The 23,956-nt window shown below is 43.8% G+C and overlaps 1 protein-coding gene across 3 annotated transcripts in view; it reads right to left on the reverse strand.

Moving 5' to 3' along the window:
• Positions 1 to 298: 298 nt before the first annotated feature.
• Positions 299 to 23,956, reverse strand: part of BBS7 (Bardet-Biedl syndrome 7) — a 63,379-nt gene continuing 39,721 nt past the window's right edge. For all 3 annotated transcript variants that reach the window (XM_040330362.1, XM_040330348.1, XM_040330355.1), the window contains exons 12-21: positions 22,640 to 22,742; positions 22,349 to 22,541; positions 19,536 to 19,610; positions 19,360 to 19,425; positions 19,121 to 19,260; positions 16,700 to 16,864; positions 14,280 to 14,389; positions 10,687 to 10,790; positions 7,605 to 7,728; positions 299 to 529 (exon numbers count right to left, since the gene is read on the reverse strand). In XM_040330362.1, coding sequence (XP_040186296.1) covers positions 396 to 529; positions 7,605 to 7,728; positions 10,687 to 10,790; positions 14,280 to 14,389; positions 16,700 to 16,864; positions 19,121 to 19,260; positions 19,360 to 19,425; positions 19,536 to 19,610; positions 22,349 to 22,541; positions 22,640 to 22,742 — 1,214 coding nt within the window. In that variant the 3' untranslated portion in view covers positions 299 to 395. The remainder of the gene's footprint in view (positions 530 to 7,604; positions 7,729 to 10,686; positions 10,791 to 14,279; positions 14,390 to 16,699; positions 16,865 to 19,120; positions 19,261 to 19,359; positions 19,426 to 19,535; positions 19,611 to 22,348; positions 22,542 to 22,639; positions 22,743 to 23,956) is intronic.

Raw genomic sequence — 23,956 nt, forward strand, 5'->3', positions numbered from 1 at the left:
TGCAGCTGTAATTGCAGCAAAAGGTGGTTCTACAAAGTATTGAGGGGCTGAATACAAATACACACACCACACTTTTCACATATTTATTTGTAAAAAAATATTGAAAACCATTCATCATTTTCTTTACACTTCACAATTATGTGCCACTTTGTGTTGGTCTATAACGTAAAAGCCCAATAAAATACATTTATGTTTTTGGCTGTAACATGACAAGATGTAGAAACAGATCAAATCCTATGTTGAGGATATATTAAAATCCATACAAATTAAAAAAACAAACACACAAATGACAAAACAGTTGTACTACAGAAACATGATCTATTCTATACAATAAATACTGTACATAGTTGCTATAATTCACAGTACTCTTGAGCAATTCATGAAGTTGATGCTTCCTATGCAGTATCAAAGAATGTCATCAGTGCATTCTGTTCATAATTGTCCAAAATCTCCAGCAAGAGGGGCACTTTAGTTTTCACATTTGTGCCTTTGAATTTGAACTTATCAATGAAGAGATCTGTTATCATTCCTAAAAAAGACAAAAAAAAAAAAGAAGAAGAAAATGTTAAAAATCCTTTAGATGACCATAACAAAAAAAGCTGCCTAGCAAAATTTCCCTATGTGACAGACCACTTGACACCCCACCTGGGTGCCTCCGCCAAGATACAGAGTCCTTCATTCTGGAACCAGGAACAAGGTATTATAGCTGAGAATAGCACCCAATAACTAGTCAACACTAGCTTAGGTGCAAACTGGAACCCTTTATTGTAAGTTCACACAGAATTTATACCACACATTATCCTAATCAATGCAAACTTTAAACAGTAATATTATCAGTAAATCTAACGGTACATCTAAAGAACAGCTAGCAGCCAACAGTGATTAAAAGCAATCCAATCAACCGCTAACTTAACCAGTAAGCTAATGACCTGCTAGGCCCTCAGACACGCCTTGATTAGTCAGGCAGTGTCCACCCCAGACAGTCCAGCAACAGATCTCATTAACCAGCTTCCTTTTCACATCCATCTTCTCACCGAGTTTCAAGCTGGCTTCCTTGACTGTTAACTGTGCTAATAAAATATCATCTACTGTAGCATCATATAACAGGACATCTCTCTGCAGTTCCCTCCAAACGCCCCTGTCCCCGTTGGGTCTGCAACATCCTACATTTAACAGGGGGTCCTATAAGAATTTATGTGATAAATACACCAAAATAGCATCTAAAAGTAAAGTCCAAAGTCCATGGTTCAGTTCCAAGAATCCAGAGAAGTCATCCAAGGAGACTAAACACAGGGTTAGACAGTTATACAGTAGATTTTTGTATGAAAACATTTGTATGGAAATTCTCAGTACATTTGATGACTTAAGTTGTTTAAAGTACTTTTTTTGCTCTTAAGATTCAACTTTGGAATGAATAGATTTTCCAAAGTGAACCATATTCACTGTTAGAAATGCATTTGTATAGGAAAAAGTTCAATCTCAACCTTCAGCTAGCCATATTGCATTGCATATTACAGAGATTTAAAAGCGCTGCAGATTAAAAAAAGAAAGGTAGATACCACTTTTTTAAGACCGAGTACAAGCACCGATTCCCCCCCCCCCCCCCAAGTACTTGCCGATACCGATTACGATACTTAAATGTCATGTGACAGTGGCACCAACATTTCCCCCACGAAAGAGGAGTTACCCTTTAACCACTTAAAGACCTTAGGTGTTTTTCAGATTTGGTGTTTGCAAGACTAAAACAGTTTTTTCTGCTAGAAAATTACTTAAAACCCCCAAACATTATATATTTTTTTCTAACACCCTAGAGAATAAAATGGCCGTCATCGCAATACTTTTTGTCACACCGTATTTGCGCAGCGGTCTTACAAGCGCACTTTTTTTGGAAAAAATTCACTTTTTTGAATTAAAAAATAAGACAACAATAAATTTGGCCCAATTTTTTTATATATTGTGAAAGATAATGTTACGCCGAGTAAAATGATACCCAACATGTCACGCTTTAAAATTGCGCCCGGTCGTGGCATGGCGTCAAACTTTTACTCTTAAAAATCACGATAGGCGGCGTTAAAAAAATTGTATAGGTTGCATTTTTTGAGCTACAGAGTAGCTCTACGGCTATAATTATTGCTCTCGCTCTAACGATCGCGGCGATACCTCACTTGTGTGATTTGAACACCGTTTTCATATGTGGGCGCTACTCGCGTATGCGTTCGCTTCTGCGCGCGAGCTCGTCGGGACGGGGAGCTTTTAAATTTTTTTTGGGGGTTTTCTTATTTATTTTTATTGATTTTATTATTTTTTACACTGAAATAAATAAAAAAAAAAAATGATCACTTTTATTTCTATTACAAGGAATGTAAACATCCCTTGTAATAGAAAAAAGCATGACAGGTCCTCTTAAATATGAGATCTGGGGTCAAAAAGACCTCAGATCTCATATTTAGACTTAAATGCAAGAAAAAAAAAAAAAAGGAAAATTTGTCATTTAAAAAAATGACAACAAAAAAATTGTCTCTTTAAGAGGCTGGGCGGGACTGACGTTTTGACGTCACTTCCGCCCAGCAGAGCTATGAGGACGGGTGGGGGCCATCTTGCCCTCACTCAAGTCCTCGCTCTCCAGGCGGCAGGATCTGATCTCCTCTGCCGCTACCGACGGCTACGGTAAGCGGCGGAGGGCGCGGAAAAGCGGCGGGAGGCCTCTCCCGCCACCGATAACGGCGATCTCGCGGCGAATCCGCCGCGGAGACCGCCGTTATCATTTACACGGCCGCCCACAGAAAATATGGATACCTCAGTTGTGGCAGCGGCTGCTGCCGTTACTGAGATATCCATATTTAAAAAGAGGACGTACATTTACAATACGCGGGTCTTTAAGTGGTTAAGAAAACTGTATTCTACACATCAATTTACCCAATTTCTTTTTACTGAAAGAACAATTAGCAATTGCTAAGCTTTAATCAATTACATTTTACAAAACTGATAAAAACAACAACATGGGAACAATTGTTAAATTCCAAAGAATGGCTTAAAAACAAACAGGTAAAGCACAAATATAAAAGACAGCCCCACGTGGTACACTGGCCATTGGATTTGCGTGCTTGTGTTGCTGTGAAAAATTATTTTAAAATTTTGTGCAGCATTTAAGGTCCAATATAGCAAAAAAAAATAAAAAAAAGAAGATTGCATTCTGGTAACTGTATGGGGTTACTAACTAATGCTAAGATTCAGTGTATAAATTATGTTCTTATTTTTACAGGCCTTAATATGTCAACATAAAAAAAGGGTTGGTAAGTTGAGCTTGGAAATTCTTTGGTTTTATTTGACATGTGTTTGCCCTTCCAGTGCTCCTTGCGGTGGGGGCAGAGACCTTTTTTTGTATTGTTGACATATTGGTCAGGCAACGCACTTTTGCTACCATTGTGCAATGTGCTGGGTGTCTAGTATGGATCTTGCACCTTTAAGGAGGGTTGGGCTCACTCCAGTCATCTGCCCTTCATCTATCCATCAGAATACATGTGCTCCCACTGTGGAGACTCTCCAAATTTAGAGTTAGGGTCTGCAGGATACAGGGTGCCTTGGCAGGGCCTGCAGCTTACGCATGTATTTGCAAATGTGTGCAACTAAACCCCTGTTTTTAACGCATACTGTTAGACAGGTTAATTTGGTTGGTCCTTCGGTTGGTCCTGCCTACCAAGCAGGCTGCTTGGTAAGTTGAGCTTGGAAATTCTTTGGTTTTATTTGATTTAATATTACTTTAACTTTTTTCCCTGTCTGACCACATCCTATGTTTTTGTACACAGTACATGGACAACAAGCTAGGCAACTCAACTATGCATGAAAACATGGGAACTGAGGTGCAGAAAAATGGCAGCAGGTACTCTGGACTGAGGAGTCAAAATTTGAAATGTTTGGCTGTAGCAGAAGGCAGTTTGTTTGCGAAGGGCTGGAGAGCGGTACAATAATGAGTGTCTGCGGGCAACAGTGAAGCATGGTGAAGGTTCCTTACAAATTAGCTGCATTTCTACAAATGGAGTTGAAGATTTGGTCTGGATCAATGGTGTCCTCAACGCTGAGAAATACAGGCAGATACTTATTGATCATAACATATCATCAGTAAGGTGTACAATTGGCCACAAATTTATTCTGCAGCAGGATAACGACCCCAAACATACAGCCAATGTCATTAAAAACTATTCTCAGGGTAAAGAACAAGAAGTCCTGGAAGTGATAGTTTGGCCCTTATCTCAACATCATTGAGTCTGTCTGGGATTACATGAAGAGACATAAGGATTCGAAGCAGCCTACATGCACAGAAGATCTGTGGTTAGTTCTGCAAGATGTTTGGAGCAACCTACCTGCTGAGTTCCTTCATAAATTGTGTGCAAGTGTACCTGGAAGAATTGATGCCGTTTTGAAGGCAAAGGGTGGTCACGTCAAATACTGATTAGGATTTCTCTTCTTTTTACTATTCTATTCTAATTTACCTTCCATTTTGTTAATTTATAAAAATAAACTATTACGTCTTCTATTTTTTAAAGCATTCTTAACCTATAGCCCAAGACCCCTTTCACAGCGGGCAGAATTTGTCCAAGCGGATCCGCCTGCTAAGCGGGCGATCTCTCTCCGTTGATCCCCATTAAACAGGCGCATAACAGGTTTGTGTCTGCTCCATTATGCAGAGTAGACATGGACACAGCCCGCTGTTTCCTAGGAGGTGGTCAGATGGAAATGGGCTGTATGTCCATTTCTATCCGATCCACCGCATGGATGGCGAACGTATACCCATCTGCATGGCTGGACTGGGACAAAAATTTGGCCCTGAACTTCATGCAGACCGGCCCACTGGGGCGCTGCCAGGGCGTTAAAAAAAGTCCTCCAAGTAGCATCCTTGGGGGCGGTGGAGGAGCGGTGTACAAACTGCTCCTGCCCATTGAAATGAATGGCTACTGCAGCTGAAGCGCCTGCAAAGCACTTCGGCAGCAGCGCTACATGGGCGCATTTAACCTTGAATTTGGCTGTTAGTGGGGGTTAAAAGCGCCTGTTAGACGGCGAATAGTGCATCTAAAATGACAGTAAAGTGCTGCTAAAACTAGCAGTATTTTACCGACAATGCCTACCCCAGTGTGAAAGCAGCCTAAGAGTCAGGGAGTGAATGAGACAGAAGAGGGAGCTGAGAGACAGAGGGGGGGGGGGAGCTGAGAGACTGAGGGGGGGGGGGGGGCTGAGAGACAGAGGGAGGGAGCTGAGAGACAGAGGGAGGGAGCTGAGAGACAGAGGGGGGGGGGAGCTGAGAGACAGAGGGGGGGGGGGGGGAGCTGAGAGACAGAGGGGGGGGAGCTGAGAGACAGAGGGGGGGGGGAGCTGAGAGACAGAGGGTGGTCTGAGAGATAGAGGGGGCTGAGAGACAAAGGAGGGGGCTAAAAGAGAATGGGAATGAGAGACACAGGGACTGAGAGACAGAGGGGGGGACTGAGAGACAGTGGGGTCTGAGAGAAGCTCTGTTTTAAAAAACGGCCCACTGAGCCATCGGCCCACCGGGAAACTCCCTGTAGTCCCTATGGCCAGTCCATCCCTGCCCATCTGTCTGTTTTTAGCGGATCAGATGCCGGCGGGTGACAGCGGAGAACAATGGGTAGTCCAAATTGGGTCTGCCTTTCAGTTTTTAGGCGGACCAGATTGGATCACCCATTGTTCTCTATGGGGTGGCAGATGTCAGTGGATCGGTCAGCTGGTGTGAAAGGGACCCAAGACTTTTACACTGCACTGTGGATAGATAGATAGATAGATAGATAGATAGATAGATAGATAGATAGATAGATATCAGTGCACATCTGCATGTCTATCTGCTGAAAATGTGTAGTTACTATTATATATTCCAATTACCTCTACCAAGGGGTTAAAGCAGGCAGTGAGGAGGCTTTATTAAAAAAACAAACAAGGATAAAGCGCACCAGCCTAGTGCATTACAGTAGGACTCTAATGAATATTGTAGCTGGGTGACCCCGTGCCACTGGGTAAAATAGTGGTTTAAGGGCCAGTTGACAACAGACGCAGTTCTGTTCAGTTCCGTGTGCATTTTTTCTGCACAAAATGCATGCACAGTGTTTTCCATGTATTCCATGGACTCTAGTTCACACCATGCAGCGAGTTTCCGGTCAGTTTTTACACCGGAAACGTAATGTATGGTGTGAACTAGAGCCATTGGAATACATGGAAAACACTGTGCATGCATTTTTAGTGCAGAAAAAATGCACACAAAACTATGGAACTGCGTCTGGTGTGAACTGGCCCTAAGCTAGACTTTGTAGGAAGCAAGCACACTAAGGGCACAGGTGTGTGCTGGCTTAATATGAGAGCCAAAAGATATAGCTCAAAACCCCACCCTCCAAAAGGGGTTAGTGTTTGTAAGGGAGACGAGGGTGCATGTGTGCATTATGGTGTCCAGGTCTGGCAGAGGAAGGCCCAAGCCTGAGAGAGAGTCCATGAGGGACAAGAACAGCTAGGAAGACGCAGAGCTGAGGTACAGCATCCGTACATAAACACTGAGATGTGTTTCATGGTCAAGAGTACCATAAAAAGGTACGAATGTTCAGGAGGGACCCCTGAGGTACTTGGAGCAGTAAAGCTGCTCGAAGAGAGCCAGGAGGCTTATTGCTATGTTTTGCAGTGATGATGAGAACCCCCCGGCAAGGAAAGATATACCTGTGATGTTCATTTTAAATAAAAGTGGGCAGGAAAGCACTAAAAACTATGTCTGTCGTAGAGTAAACTCACTTTTTTTTGGCACTTCCATTAAGCGAAGGAAACCAGACGTGTCACAATATATTAAAATAAATGCCATTTAGAACACAATCAATTGCATATAGCATTTTCCAACAAGCCGCCAGAAGCGTGTCCATCCACCAGGGTGCAGCTTACGCATTTTAAGGGCTATGCCCTCTTCCTCAGAGCTAGACCAAACCCCTTCCTTGCAATCCATGAACAATGGTATCATCATGCCAAAACTGTAAAGTCACACCCCTAAAAAAGGGGAGGGGGTCAACTCCTGACACAGCACCCAGTGGAATCAACCTTTGAATAGGAACAGTCCTGGACATCACAATAGAAGCAATATGCAAGGGTACACCATCAATACCATAATCAAAACGTTATATGCCCTCAAGGCTATTGGCCTTAGCGCATAACCATGCACTATCAGGGAGCAGTGCTCATACCACATCACCTCGTCCAAGTTCCTGATCTTGCAATAAATCATAGTAGCAGCTTTATGGTGATGCATGGCAAATATTGTACCGATATTTATCATCCCTTCAATATAGAATTTCCGCATGTGTTTCTAGTGTCTCTTTAGAGGTCTTTGTCTTAACTGGTGATTCAGTAGGAGCTGGGAAGCAACTTGATACAAGGGAGAAATGTTTTATAGAAAATAATAGGCTATTCATGGCCTATTCATTTACAGTAGTCCAAGATAACATCTGTAATAAATATTGTCCTGGCTCACTGCATTTTACGGGCTTAAATAATGTATGACCAGGGTTACACTAACTCTAAAAGGTCCTTCTTATCAATATTTTATACACAGGACCTGGAGACCTCACCATAGAGCCTTTCAAGATGTGCTGGCTGCTTCTTATATTCCTCCTGGAGCTTGTCGGCTTCTTCCAGAATAGATCGATACTCTGGGATCAGAAAGTCACTGTTCCCTTCGTGAACTTGCAGCTCCTTTAGCAAAAAAACAAAACAGAAAAATTAACACACATACAACACACCTTCATTAATGTTACAGTTCTTTACAAGCACGTTACTTTTTCAATCCAGAAAGACGAAAAAAACCTTTGTGATATTTGACTAATGCCGCGAACACACGGTCGTTTTTCGGCATGAAAAAAAAACACTACGTTTTTTAAAAACGTCATTTAAAATCATCGTGTGTGGGCTTCACATTGTTTTTCGGCTTCTGAAAAACGACAAAAAATGTTTTTTTCGAACATGCTGCATTTTTTCACGTCGTTTTTTAAAATGTAATTTTTCGTGTTAAAAATGATCGTGTGTGGGCAAAAACGACGTTTTAAACCCGTGCATGCCCAGAAGCAAGTTATGAGATGGGAGCGCTTGTTCTGGTAAAACTACCATTCATAATGGAGTAAGCACATTCATCAAGCTGTAACAGACTGAAAAGCGTGAATCGTCTTTTACTAACAAGAAATCAGCTAAAGAAGCCCAAAGGCGAATAGAACTTCCCCTTTATAGTGCCGTCGTACGTGTTGTACGTCAACGCGCTTTGTTCATCATTTTTCAAAAACGATGGTGTGTGGGCAACATCGTTTTTAATGAAGAAGTTAGAAAAACTTCGTTTTTTGGACATTCTGAAAAACGACGTTTTTTTTCATGCCGAAAAATGATCGTGTGTACGCGGCATAAGGCACATTTACAGTGGTGCGACATTTGCTCCGACTTTCAAAGCACGTCGAATCACACCCTATTAAGTGCAATGGAACCGTTCTAATAGGAGCGACTTGAGTCACTCCGACTTAGAAAAAGGTTCCTGCACTACTTTTGGTCTGACTTGCATTGACTTCTGTTAAAGAAGAAGTCGTATGCAAGTCGTGCCAAAGTCGCGCTGGAATGTCGGCTTCAAAGTCGCAAGAAAGTCACACAGCGTGAACCAGGCCTTAAAAAGATAAGAAAGTAATGTACTGCTTCCATGGCTTAATTACTAATCACATAAAGACATGCAACATGATCATACAGGAGAAATTCAACTAAGCCACAGGACATCAAGCACTGAGCTTCCCATAATCATTATTTTACACAATGACAAATTTTGAGTATCAGCTTCCATAACTAGGATGCTTGTAACGAACAGGTCACGGTGGAAAGGGAAATAGGGGAGCATTCAGACCTCTTCAAAAACATCAAATAGGCCGATTCACAAAAAGCAGAGTAACGAATTTGGTCAGTTAAAAGGGGTTGTAAAGGTTTGTTTTTTATTTTCTAAATACCGTATTTATCGGCGTATACCGCACACTTTTTTGCCCTGAAAATCAGGGCAAAATCGTGGGTGCGCGGTATACGCCGATACCCGCGCCGACATATAGCGAGCGCAGTACACTTGTGTATTGTCGGGCAGTCTCGGCTCCTCCCGCGCTGACGTTCTGGACGTACAGGACGTCAGCGCGAGAGTAGCCGAGCATTGCCGACAATACACGAGTGTACTGCGCTCTGTATATGTCGGCGCAGTATTCAAACTCAGCGCGGGAAACGAGCGGGGAGGACGCGAGGACGCCGCAGAAGGACGCCGGACGCTATACCCCGATAAATACGGTAGGTTCTTTTAAGCTAGTGCATTGTTGGTTCACTAACCTTTTCCTTCTAAATGTTTTTTTTCTTTGTCTGAATTTCTCACTTCCTGTTTCTCCTCAGTAAGCTTGCTCCCATCATCCGAGCCATTCTGGCTGGGGGTTAGTCAGTCAGAACAGCTTACTTTAGAAGGGAAATCGAAGGAAAAGGTAAGTGAACCAACAATGCACTAGCTTAAAAGGAACCAATTTAGAAAAAAAATAAAAAAACCTTTACAACCCCTTTAAGGTTTCATCTCTTAAAAAAACAAAAAGAATCAATCTGAAGCAGGCCATAGATGATATGATTTTTTTTTCCTTTCAGCACGAGTGGAAGCATTCCCAGCCAGCAAAATACAATAGTTTTTGCTAGCGGCTATAGCCGCTGGCAGTAACTGTATGTAGAAAAAGCTGACTGGTTGTACCCAGCTTATCTGCTGCTCTGATTTTCTTAGCTCTACCTTTTGCAAATTAGCTGCAATGTATGGCTTTTAAAGATAAATAATGGATACGGTTAGGCAAGATGTAAAATAGTAGTACGGACCTATCTGCAGAATTAAAGTATCCTAAACGATCAATAAATGGTGTATTACATGCTGCCCATGCTCACTCAATCATTATAAGATTATTTTTTCTAAATTCTGCAAAAAAACTGTTTGATCCTGCTGTTCTCTATCTCCCCCTTCTGTCCAAGTCCCCAATGCAGTTGGGGTGTTGGCAGCTCTGCACATGCTCAGTTTTCAGTGAGTTTCTATGCTGAGCATTTCTTCCCTATCATATTTCAGCAGCCTGTGTAGCTATAGAGTGTGGTAAATGACAGCCCACCCCCTCCCTCCTCCATCATGCCCATTAACCAGCTAAATAAAATGGGGGTGGGATATTACATGTAGATTAATGGAGGCTTCAGCTCCCTCTTATTCTAAGACACGGGCTGGAGGGGCGCGACACGGCCTGTGACTGGCAGAAGTCTACCCACGCCATGTTACTGCCAGAAAATTATAAAAATTGATTTCAATTATATATTTGTATGTCGATTTAAGAGTTTATTGAAATTAATAATTAGATTTTACCCTGGATTAAAAAGGCTGCTTTTTTATTTTGATTAGGAAAAAGTTACTTAGCTTTTTTTTTTTAAATAAAAATTACAGTGCCACAATCCATATACAGAAAGTGAAGGGGCAATACAAATTAAACAAAGTCTGCTTAGTATCACTTTAATGTCATAAGACCACCAAGCATAATGTGATAAGGTCAACACAGCAGAAGATTTAAATGTACAGTATATTCACATTACTCCAGGAGACAAGTCATTGTGATAAAGCAAGGAATATTGACAATGTACCTTGAGAGCGTCAATCAAATGAACCTTTTTGGCCAAAAGTAGCTGATACTCCAACTTCGGATGGATCATTCTCAATGTGTGGCCAACAGATTCTTCACTTATATCTGCTTAGGAGAACAGTCATAAGGAGAAGGAAGATCAGAAAACTCAAACTGGTTAAAGAAACCATCAGTTATAGACAGTTGGCAGTTACACCCCTTTCACACTGAGCCGCTCATAGCGTTGGCGGTAAATCGGGGGCACTTGTTCAGGTTCTCTCCTGAGCTGGGTGGTGTGCATCCATTGACACATACATAGTTCGGCTCAGCTCTTCCCACCTGCTCTCTCTTCACTGAATTTGACTGACAGCAGTAGCAGCCAATGGCTCCCACTGCTGCCCGGCAGTCCTTGCGTGAATAGGGAGAAAAGAGACGACTGCAGCTGGGCACAGCACTGAAGTGTGCCATGAGCAGGGGCAGACTGACCATTCGGGCACTGCCCGAGGGCCCGGAGTCATTAAAGGGCCCCGTTCCCAGCATCTCACAGAACCGGGCTGGAGTTTCTCATTCACCTCCCTGGGGCTTGCTACTCTGGGCGCCCGACTCTTCACAGCACGGGATTAAATTCCCTTGAGCAGCTAGCAGCAGCGATGACCACACAGTGAGTGTCTGGAAGGAGGAATGCTCAGCCTCTGCCCTCTCCATATAAGACACATAGGATTGTGGGAGTGAGGGATCAGGGAACAAGTGCACTGTGTCTATAGAGATGGGTGATAGATGGGTGAGCCAATGAAGCCAGCAATGTGTCTGCAGCTTCCTAAGTTCTCACTCACTTTCTCCACTCCCCCCCCTCCCCAACCTGCCCACTTGGAATGCTCTGTGGCCATGCTGGAAGAATCATACGCGATTACTAAGCTGTAAGAGGACCATGAACGAGAGGTGGGTTGTTCATCGGTCAGTGTGTGTTTGTACATGTCTAATGCCTGTGTGTGTGCGCTACACTGAGACATGGGACAACACTGGCTGCATGCTAAGAGACGCATTACATACACAGCATGTCATAGTACACAGAGACCCTGATAGATAAAGAGACAGTCTCTGACCTGGAGACCAGTCCCTCTCCCTTACCCACTACTATGTATGGCATGGTCCAGGTCCCTGATTAACCACTTCAGTGCCAGAAGATTTAACCCCCTTCCTGACCAGGCCATTTTTTTGCGATACGCCACTGCGTTATTTAAACTGAAAATTGCGCGGTTGTGTGACGCTGTATCCAAATAAAAATCAATGTCCTTTTTTCCCCCCACAAATAGAGCTTTCTATTGGTGGTATTTGCTCACCTCTGCATTTGTATTTTTTTTTAAAAAAAAAAAACAATCATAATGATAATAATAAATAATAATAATAATAATATCCAATAAAAAAAAAAAAAAAAAAAAATCTAAAATGTCTTCATCAATTTAGGCCAATATGTATTCTGCAACCTATTTTTGGGAAAAAAAAAATCCCAAAAAGTGTATATTGATTGGTTTGTGCAAAAGTTATAGGCCCAGATTCACAGAGAGCGGGCGCACATTACGCCGCCGTAGCGCAAACCAATGTACGCCACGCCGACGCAGCGCAGAGAGGCAAGCATGGAATTCAGGAAGCCAGTGCTCCCCACGCTGTGTCGGCGTGGCGTAGGTTTCGAAGGCACAGGCCGTCGTAGATGGAAGTGGGCTTGACCCATGCAAACACATGCAAATGAGGCGTGACCCCATGCAAATGATGGTCCGAACGTCAGACAAGTGCGTTTAACCAAATTGCGCATTCGTCGTGACGTGGACGCATCCCCCTGCGCATGCTCACAACCACGCCAGAACAACTGCCTAAGATACGGCGGATCACTGCGTATGCCATGAATGTAACCTACGCCCAGCCAGACACACGTTCAATGTAAAATATGCCGGCTTGTGTTCCCTGGTGCAGACCTTTGCATGTCTGCTGCTGGGTTACCGCACCTCTCGTAGCCTGCGCCGGGCGCACGCAGGTTCGTGAATCGCCGTATTTCCCTCATTTGCATGTTTGAATGACTAATCAATGGGAGCGGCACCATGCTCCCAGCCTAAATGTATGCCCACTCTACGCCGGCGTTAGCAAGATACATCGGCGGGGTGTAGCCTGGTTTTAGGCGCATCTCTGTTTGTGGGTCTTGCGCACAGATACGACGGCGCACATTTGCACTTACGTCGGCGTAACTTGTAATACGTCGGCGTAAGTGCTTTGTGAATCCGGGCCATAGCGTCTACAAACTATGAGATATACTGGAGTTTTTTTTTTTACTAGTAATGGCAGCACGATCAGCGACTTATAGCGGGACTGCAACATTGCAGCGGACAAATCACACTAAGTGACACTTTTTGGGTACCAGTGACCAATACAGTAATCAGTGCTAAAAATATGCACCGTCATTGTACTAATGACACTGGCTGGGAAGGGGCTAGCATCAGGGACGATCAAAGGGTTAAATGTGCTCCTAGGAAGTGCTTTGTAATTGTGGGGGAGGTGCTTTAACTGTGGGAAGACAGAGAAATCTGGTCCAAACCCACAGATTGGCTCCTGCTGTGTCCAATCACAGAGGAAGCGGGTCACCGGTGGAGCCCCAGCCCCGGAAGACAGGTATGTGATCTGGCACAGAGCGGCCACCCTGCCACAGTATATCTGCATGGGGCAGTCACTAAGCGGTTAATAGGGACAGTCCCTGCCTTATAAACCAACCCTTCTGTCATTTTATTGTCTTCTATCCCTCTAGTAAGTGTATATAGCATAGTTTCAAACCCTGTTTGGTAAGGACAGTCCTTGGTATATAGAGACGGTCCTCGTTGTTGTTTAAATATATATATATATATATATATATATATATCGAGTCAATCCTTCTGTAGAGATTGTTCTGTATAGACAGTCATTTTTTTTACGGATTGTGCTGAGGTTTATATGTGTCTGTGGGACCTTGCTTGTGGCACAGCAATCAAACCACATTTACAGGTACAAGCCTGGGCTTTAACAATGCCCCATAAGCCCCTCCCATTTCTTATTGCAATCTGGCCACACCCATTGTTCACTCTGGTGCGCCAAAGCACCCCGCATTACTTCTCTCTTTTCTTTTCGGCACCAGGGGCCCCCATGTGCATGGGGGACCCTTGCAATTCCCCCCCCCCTCCCAACAGGGGGATTGTGTGTGAGCAGGTGATCAGTGCAGGAGGTGGGGGAAGAAACTGAAACCAATCTTTTGTGGGTCTCACTGCAGCAGCTGAAAGCCGACACCCATTTTAGGTGTCAGTAGTATGAATTATGCCCCCTTGCAGGTGTCAGTAGGAGGAATTATGCCCCCTTGCAGGTGTCAGTAGTATGAATTATGCCCCCTTGCAGGTGTCAGTAGTATGAATTATGGCCCCTTGCAGGTGTCAGTAGGAGGAATATTGTCTTGTATCGGAAGGCGGAATAGTGTCTTATATCAGTGGGAGGAATAGTGCCCCAGGGGTCAGGTAAAAGGCAAACAAAGGGCCGCATCTGGCCCCGGGCCACAGTTTGGAGACCACGGCTGTAAAGTCTTTTTTTTTTAATAAAAAAACATACCATAAGATATATTGAGATTTATCTTTCTTTTAGTGGCTTCCTTTGACAAGACATCTTTCAGAATAGAAATTGTGGAGATATTGTCCGAGTTAAAGATTCCTTCACCTTTCCTGTAATGAGAACAACAACTGATTATAGTTACAAAACAGATTTCATTACAGTATTGTCCAGCAAAACACCACAAAATATACTTCTGATGCTGGTTATGGAAAACAATGCACTTACATTTCTAATGCACATGGAACAGCATGGCAATTTCATGCAAGGAAACAGCATAATACGCACAAGAGATACGATAATCAAATAATTTGGAGGTGATGGGAAATTGGGTCATTTAAAGGAAACTCTTTACTGAAAGAACTATGTGGGTTGTCACTGTTGACCCATCACCTGACCTGGCTGTTTTGTTGTCCCAGTGGCTTTGAATCAATGATGAGGAATAAGCATACAGCAAGTAATGTGAGAACTCCTTGTTCTCGATTAGTGATATAGAACAGTGTTTTTCAACTCCAGTCCTCAAGGCACACCAACAGGTCATGTTTTCAGGCTTTCCATTATTTTGAACAGGTGATTTGATCAGTTTCACTGCCTTAGTAATAACCACAGTCGTTTCATCTGAGGGAAATCCTGAAAACATGACCTGTTGGTGTGCCTTGAGGACTGGAGTTGAAAAACACTGATATAGAAAGCATTGATTGAAGCCATGGATGAGCACCACAGCAAGGCAACTAGAATTTCCAGGAAGGGATTGTTAGTAATCTAGATTTCTTTCCTTGAGGCCCCAGTTACACTTGTGGGGTCATTTGTTGCATGGGGTTCCCTGTGATCAAAAATGGGGGAGGTTGGGACTTTATATGAGATGCGATTTTAGCAATATGCAATTAAATATAAACATGGAAAAAAAAAATGTTACCATGTGGGGTCCCCTGTGATTAGCTGTGAGCAGGAAGATATTTGCAGCCACTCACATGTAACTGCTTGTGGAGCGATTACCTGTAAATGATCGGCCCTGGCGAGTATTGCAGGGAACCCCCACTAAGTCTCCTGCAGCTAATCTTAAAGTTTGAATGGGGCCTTAAAGTGGTTCTAAAGGCTGAACGTTATTTACCTTCATGCCTTCTATGGATAAAGGTAAAAAAACTTCTTTGTGCAGTGCCCCCCCCCCCCCCAAACTTTACCTGAGCTCCCTCCAATCCAGTGATGTTCACAATAGCCTCAGCTGTCAAGGGACTCTCCCTCCTCATTGGCTGAGACAGCAGTGTCTGTCAATCACAGTCCGTGACCCAATGAGCAGGGGGGGGGAGTGGGGGATGGTGCAGCTCTATGTGTCTTATGGACAGTGCAGTGGCTCGGGAGCGAGCAGTGCCCCCAGCTTTCTCTGGGGGCACTGCTCGAGGGGGAGGACCCAGGAGCGTCGACGGAGGACCCAAATAGAAGAGGATCAGAGGTGCTCTGTGTAAAGCCACTGCACAGAGCAGGCAAGTATAACATATTTGTTATTAAAAAAACAAAGCTTTACTTTAAAGCGGGAGTTCACCCTAAAAAAAATTTTTAACCTTAGATTGATGCTCATTTTGTCTAGGGGAATCGGGTAGTTTTTTTAAAATCGAAGCTGTACTTACCGTTGTAGAGAGCGATCTTCTCCGCCGCTTCCGGGTATGGGCTGCGGGACTGGGCGTTCCTTCTTGATTGACAGTCTTCCGACAGGCTTCCGACGGTCGCATCCATCGCGTCACGAGTAGCCGAAAGAAGCCGAACGTCGGTGCGGCTCTATACGGCGCCTGCGCACCGTCGTTCGGCTACTTTCGGAAAATCGTGACGCGATAGATGCGACGGTTGGAAGCCTGTCAATCTAATAGGAACGCCCAGTCCCGCAGCCCATACCCGGAAGCGGCGGAGAAGATCACTCTCTAAAACGGTAAGTACAGCTTCGATTTAAAAAAAAAAAACTAGCCGATTCCCCTAGACAAAATGAGCATCCATCTAAGGTTAAAAGTTGTAATTTCCAGGTGAAACTTCACTTTAAGTAAACTTGTTGTGCTAGAGGGCCTATTAAGCTGGCAGTAGGAACCTACAGCCCTCTTGATGCGCCTTCTGCAGCACCAGGTTTGGAGCCCCCAAACCTGGGGTATTTCATAATGGCAATGTCAACTGAGAGATTCAATCTCAGATCTTTTTCCCCTTACTATTTTCTTCTCTGAATAAGGTTGGATTTACTGACAGACAATGGGGTGCAAAAGGGGAGATGGGACAAACCAGGGCGTTTGGAACACCCTGGTTTTCAGGGCCCCTGGGTGCTCCAGCAGTGAGTGCACACAGCAGGAGCCTACTTTATAATCCTGCTGGCTGTGAAATCGTGTTACTAGTAATTGGGATTCCATGAAGTGCTTTGTGTTCTGTAGAAATTTGATTATTTTTACCTGTATGAGCATTCCAGCTGTGTGTCCAGAAACGTATTGCGAAAGTAGAAAGTAATGTCTTCTCCAACTGGAGGCTTCTCTGGGACTTCAGGCAAGCAGAACACCATCCAGGAATGGATCTCAGCAAAACTAAACTGGCCAGTCAAGCTCAGAGTATTCATGGGCCTGCAACAGATTCAAAACCCTATTACCTGTGTTATGGGTGTAAGTAAACAGATAGATACATAAAGAGGACCAATGAGAACAGCTGTACAACGCACATACAGACTTGGCTAAAAACAAACTCAATCATTAAAAAAGGCAACTTTCTCTAAATAATAATACAAAGAAAAAAATCATGGGGTCACCATGCATTTAACATACAGGAAATAACAAAAAAACATAAAACCTAGGTGTTGCAATCCTTCCTTTTCTTCAGTTTGTCATGTATAACAAGGTCTAAACCAGAAAAAAAAAAAAAGTCTGACCCCATGGCGCAGCTGATGAATGCAAGGTTGTACAGCACAGAAACATGTAGCAAGAGGCTACAGTCCCATCCAAGTTCAGCACAGAAACATGTAGCAAGAGGCTACAGTCCCATCCAAGTTCAGCACAGAAACATGTAGAAAAAGGCTACAGTCCCATCCAGGTTCTCCCATACAAGAATTCTGCTAAATCTACCTGCACTGGGAGAATAATGGAGGCTTAAAAAAAAAAAAAAAACTTAAACCTTTAAAAAAAATGAAGAAAAAAAAAATCAATTTCTCGTGTGCTAGGCACCCATAGCGCTACCACCCACCACAACCATCAAAAGTAGTAATATTAAAATTGAACTTTAGTCAGAAAATTAAGTCCTGCTAGATCACTTCAGGCTGGCCCCTTTTGCAGGTATATATCTATGTTAAACATTAAAAATAAGTGCGTACCGTATATACTCGTGTATAAGCCGACACGAATATAAGCCGAGTCACCTAATTTTCCCACAAAAAAAAAAAAAATGGAAAACTTATTGACTCGAGTAAACGCTTACCCCCCGTTCACACCTAGGCGTATATACGCCTGTAGTGCGACGCCGCTGCAGCCCCGAGACGCCAGAAGGATGATTTAACATGCACCTCTATGGAGATGGTTCACATCTCCACGCCGAACGCCGTACGCCTGAAAAAAAGTCCCGGACCTTTTTTTCAGGCGGCTTTCGGCATAGGAGATGTGAACCATCTCCATAGAGGGGGTGAAGGCTGCAATCACAATCGCGGTGTTTTGTCACTGCAAATCGCGGTACAATACGCCGCTATTTGTCGCCGCAATTCGTGGGACAAAACGCCGCAATTTTGTACGCCGAGTTGTGAATGCAGCCTTAGGGTGTCTATCTGCATGCCTCACTGTTCCTCACTGTGTCCGTGCCCATGCCTCACTGTGTCTGTGCCTCACTATGCCCATGCCATGACTAGACTGACGTTTAACATAGGAGTCTATGGAAGGGGTGCCCGGCTTTGAAATATCGTTGCTCCCCAGCTGTAGGTCCCCCAGACAACAAACTTTGCACATTTGTAAAGGAGAAATGGGGCTACATGTGTGCCAAGTTGTGCCGGTACCGGGTCCCCAAAACCCAGGAGATCAGGCGTAAAAGGGTGACTCAAGTACAAGCACAAAAAAAAAAATGTGCTGAAAAACTCGGCTTATATTCGAGTATATACGATATATTGTTTAAAAGCCAGTAATACACTGTCTCACCCTGCTCTGCACATGCTCAGTTTCTCTATATTTTTAGGCACTGTGCTGACAGCCAACCTACTGACAGGCTAAAGATTTACTGCTGCTCAGGGGCTCTAGGCTTCAGCAAGAAGAAACAGTATCAATGCTGGAGGCAATTTACAGTACACACTAGTTTTGGTAGCATAATTAATGTGTTTCTTGCTAAAGAACATCATTTTTATTAAGCTGGTATGGGTAAAGTTCCACTTAAATTATTTGACCGACCTTACTTGCTGGCTACAATTTCAGTTTCAAAGGAACCAGTAGAGAGAGAAATATGGCATTGCGATTTTAAAAACCATTCTGCACAGAACAAGCATGCAGTGAGTTAAATCAGAACCCCTGGTCTGCATACTTATTCTAAAAGGCATTAAGTCTTAGAACTAATTAATGCCATTAGATAAGCATGATAGCCAGGGAACTAGCATTTTTTAGGAGAAGTCTGCAACAGGAGCGTCTATATTCTTTTTGTACAGGTTTCCTTTAACATGTATAAAAACACTTGGGGTGCACAATCGTTTTTTCAGTTTCTAATAGTTTTTTTAGGCCAAATATATCCACTTTCAAGAAATGCTCATTTTAAACAGAATATCTAAGCAGCAGTAAAAGTCATGTATAGTTACTGGCCATGACCCCAGGGTCATTTCATCAACCATACATTTTCCTGCATAGCTTTTCAATACGTACCTGTTTTGATCGAATACATGGCTCCTCTGATGGAGAGACAAAGGTTTAATCAGGTACCGCCGCACCTGGCAGGTTTTGGGTTGAATTCTAGGCGTTACATAGGCTTGTAATGTTCCATACTGCCCTTCAATTGACCGAATCTGCAAAGCAGGAATGGCACACAGGAAAAAAAAAAAAAAAAAAAAAAAAAGCTTTATGCACTGGCAATGCAACAAGAATAAATGTGTTCTACATATCACCTTCAGTTCCAGTCTGGTGGTGTTTGCCTGGCAACGATAAGTAGCAAGCAGGAAGTTTCCATTTGGCTGTGGGGTAAAGAAGACATGGCAAAAGCCATTTTAAAAGACATCTATATATATATATATATATATATAAAAAATATAAAGTACCTGTAATTACATGAAAACATCCTCACCTCACTTTCGCAGCCACTGAAACTCACAACCGCTGAGTTCTTATCCACATCAAGCAGATCTACAGGAACATCGCTCTGCGAACATAAACATACATGCAGTGACATCCTTTCACAAAATGCTTTAGCTTTAATTCACTACTATGGTGAAACACCTTAATAGCAAGGTTATTTTTAAAAAATATTTAAGTGCGCCCCCCATTCCTGCATAAGTACTCAGCATAACCAGGTAATTCTTCACTTTGATGGGGGCACCACAAAAGATGGGGAAAGGGGGACTATAATAGGCCTTTCTCACACTTTATGTTTACATGTCGTAATCAACATATTTTGCTATAAAATTACTTAGAACCCCCCACAAAAAGAATTGGTGGGTTTGGCAATTTTTTATGTCACACTGTATTTGAACAGCGTTTTTTTTTGTGGGAAAAAAAAAACATAATACATAATCCAACTTTTCTTTGTACAAAATAAACAGAGGATGATACACCAAGTAAATAGATACCAAACATGTCACGCTTTAGCCACTTAAGACCCGGACCAATATGCAGGTAAAGGACCAGGCCCCTTTTTGTGATTCGGCACTGCGTCGCTTTAACTGACAATTGCGCGGTCGTGCGACGTGGCTCCCAAACAAAATTGGTGTCCTAGTTTTTTGGAATTTTTAATAATAATTTTTTTTACTACTAATGGCGGCAATTTTTTTTCGTGACTGCAACATTATGGCAGACACATCGGACAATTTTGACAAATTTTTGGGACCACTTACATTTCCACAGCAAAAAGTGCTATAAAAATGCATTGTTTACTGTGAAAATTACAATTGCAGTTTGGGAGTTAACCACTAGGGGGCGCTGAATGGGTAAAGTGTGACCTCATATGTGTTTCTAACTGTAGGGGGGCGGGGCTGGACGTGTGACATCATTGATCGCCTTTCCCTATATCAGGGAACAGACGATCAATGACAGTGCCACTGTAAAAGAACGGGGAAGGTGTGTTTACACACACACACCTCTCCCCGTTCTTCAGCTCCTGTCACCGATCGCGTGACTCCGGCGGCGATCTGCGGGTCCTGCGGCCATGGTCACGGAGCTTCGGACCGCGGCCCACGGCTGGGCATTTAACAATCACGTACAGGTACGCGATTGTGCCCAGCCGTGCCATTCTGCCGACGTATATCGGCGTTAGGCGGTCCTTAAGTGGTAAAATTTGCACATGCCTGTGCAGTGGTGACAAATGACATTTTACTATCCATAGGTGACGCTTTAAGAGCCTTTACAGGTTACCACTTTAGATTTAAAGAGGAGGTCTTGTGCTAGAATTGCTGCCCATGATCTGACGTTCAAAAGGGATACCTCACATGTGTGAGGCGGTCGCTGTTTGCGTGCGTAGCAGGACTGACGCGTTCATTCGCCTTTGCGCAGTACTACAGGGAGACGGGGGTACTTGTTTTTTTCAATTATAATTTTTTTTTTTTTATATTTACACTGTTACTTTACTTATTTTTTATTGTTGTCACAAGGAACGTTAACATCCTAGTGACAGCAATAGGCATGCGACATACACTCTTTATGGAAAGATCTGGGGTTTATAAGACCGCCAAATCCCTTCTCTGCCCTTAAAAGCATTCGATTACACCAAGATTGGGGTTTTCAAATGCTTTTGATTTTTGAAAATGGCACCGTTGACATCGGGGTAGGCTGAATGTTATCTCAGGTCATTGCTTCCGGGAGAGCTGATCGAAAATAGTCCTGGCTTTGTCTGGCTCACCGATCAGCTGGCAGAAGCGCCGGCTGGTCGCTCAGGTCTTCTGGTGGGATGGGGGGGGGGGGGCCCCGAGAAAGCCGCGGAAGGTGGCGGGGGAAGGGAAATGGGGCGGAACGTCCTCTCCCACTGCATGGAAAAGCAATCCACCTCTGGAAATGGGGCGGGACGTCCCCTCCCACTGCATGGAAAAGCAATCCACCTCTGGAAATGGGGCGGAACGTCCCCTCCCACTGCATGGAAAAGCAATCCACCTCTGGAAATGGGGCGGGACGTCCCCTCCCACTGCATGGAAAAGCAATCCACCTCTGGAAATGGGGCGGAACGTCCCCTCCCACTGCATGGAAAAGCAATCCACCTCTGGAAATGGGGCGGGACGTCCCCTCCCACTGCATGGAAAAGCAATCCACCTCTGGAAATGGGGGCGGAACGTCCCCTCCAACTGCATGGAAAAGCAATCCACCTCTGGAAATGGGGCGGAACGTCCCCTCCCACTGCATGGAAAAGCAATCCACCTCTGGAAATGGGGCGGAACGTCCCCTCCCACTGCATGGAAAAGCAATCCACCTCTGGAAATGGGGCGGAACGTCCCCTCCCACTGCATGGAAAAGCAATCCACCTCTGGAAATGGGGGCGGAACGTCCCCTCCAACTGCATGGAAAAGCAATCCACCTCTGGAAATGGGGCGGAACGTCCCCTCCCACTGCATGGAAAAGCAATCCACCTCCTCTGTCACTTTCTAAGCCTAATCGATCTAGACCTGTAAAGCAAAAATTGCTCCACTTACCTGTTCTGCAGCCGCTCCGATCCCACACTGAGCTGGTCAGTGGCGGCTTTGGTGTGTAGGAGAGACAGCCGACAACGGAAGCTCCATAGTAACTCTATGGGTGACGTCACTTCCCAGCCGTTGTCGGCTCTCTCCTGCACAAAACATCTGCTGCTGTAGATTAGGCTTAGAATGTGGCAGAGAGTAGGTTTAGCATTAGTTAGGTTTTCACTTTAAGATTATTCCTTTATTCACATGTCATACAACATAGTCTACAATCACTTACCTGTATAAGAACATTGTCAATGGCCATCTGAACCTCTAAAATAAGGCTGTAGCTGGCATCATCCTTATTAAGTGTAAACTTGTCATTTATACTGAAGACTGGCACTGCTGAGACTGCCGTGGTAGACTGTGACGAGTGCTGATACCTCTCTCTCTCCTGCCCAACTTTGAACTGCAGCTGCTCCAGCTCAGACCTGGGTACATAGTAATGGGGGGTGCTGTCAAGCATTCAACAAAACTAAATGTCATTAGAACTGCATGAAATACACTCTCCAGATTTGTTAGCACTCACCTTAAAGATGCTACTTTAGCTTGCATTTCTTGACTTACTTTGAGTTCTTCACCAGGACCAGATTCCCTGTGGACTGGCTCTGTAGTGAGTCCAGTTACCCAGCCTGACAGAAAAAATAGATATACCTTTAATGCAGTTCTTCTTTTCAACAATGTAACATAAATTGAGCAGGCCCTCAAACCTGGGGTCACACCAACACACATTTTATATATATATATATATATGAAATGCTTGTAATTATACTTCAGTATACCATAGGAACAGCTGAGAAAAAGGATTTAACCACTAGGGGTCCGCGCTATAGTCGAATGACGGCTACAGCGCGGACCTGAAAAGCCAAGTGGACGTCAATTGACATCCGCCCCTTTGCGCGTTCCCTGCGCGCGCTCCAGAGCGCGCAGCGGGGAACTTCTGTGCTGGCCGTGTCCCTTGGACACAGCCAATTACAGATCGCCGCGAACGGCCAATCAGAGTGGCCGTTTGCTAGGCGATCTGTGCGGCCAATGAGAGATGATCTCATATGTAAACATATGAGATCATCTCTCTTTGCCGTTTTACACAGAGACAGCAGTGCTGTCTCTGGAGAGGAGACCGATCTGTGTCCCTTGTACAGAGGGACATAGATCGGTCACCCCCCCCACCTACAGTTAGAACACTATATAAGACACACATTTAACCCCTTCCTCCCCCCCTAGTGTTAACCCCTTCAATGCCAGTCACATTTATACTGTAATTAGTGCATATTTATAGCACTGATCGCAGTATAAATGTGAATGGCGCCAAAAATGTGTCAAAAGTGTCCGATGTGTCCGCCATAACGTCACAGTCCCAATAAAAAAAATCGCAGATCGCCGCCATTTCTAGTAAAAAAAAAAATAATAAAAATAATAATTCTGTCCCCTATTTTGTAGGCGCTATAACTTTTGCGCAAGCCAGTCGCTTATTGTGATTTTTTTTTTTTTTTTTACCAAAAATATGTAGAAGAATACGTATCGGCCTAAACTGAGAAAAAAAATGTGTTTTATTTTTTTTAAAATTGGGATATTTATTATAGCAACAAGTAAAAAATATTGTATTTTTTTTAAAATTGTCGCTCTTTTTTGTTTATAGCGCAAAAAATTAAAACCGCACAGGAGCTCAAATACCACCAAAAGAAAGCTCTACTTGTGGGGAAAAAGGGACGTCAATTTTGTTAGTTAAAGCGACGCAGTGCCGAAAGCTGAAATTTCACCTGGGCGGGAGGGGGGTATATGTGCCGAGTAAGCAAGTGGTTAAAAACACGGAAGCAGCAGACTTTGTGAAAATTAATATTTGCGT

This window comes from Rana temporaria, chromosome 1 (genome assembly GCF_905171775.1).
Source record: "Rana temporaria chromosome 1, aRanTem1.1, whole genome shotgun sequence".
NCBI lineage: Eukaryota > Metazoa > Chordata > Amphibia > Anura > Ranidae > Rana > Rana temporaria.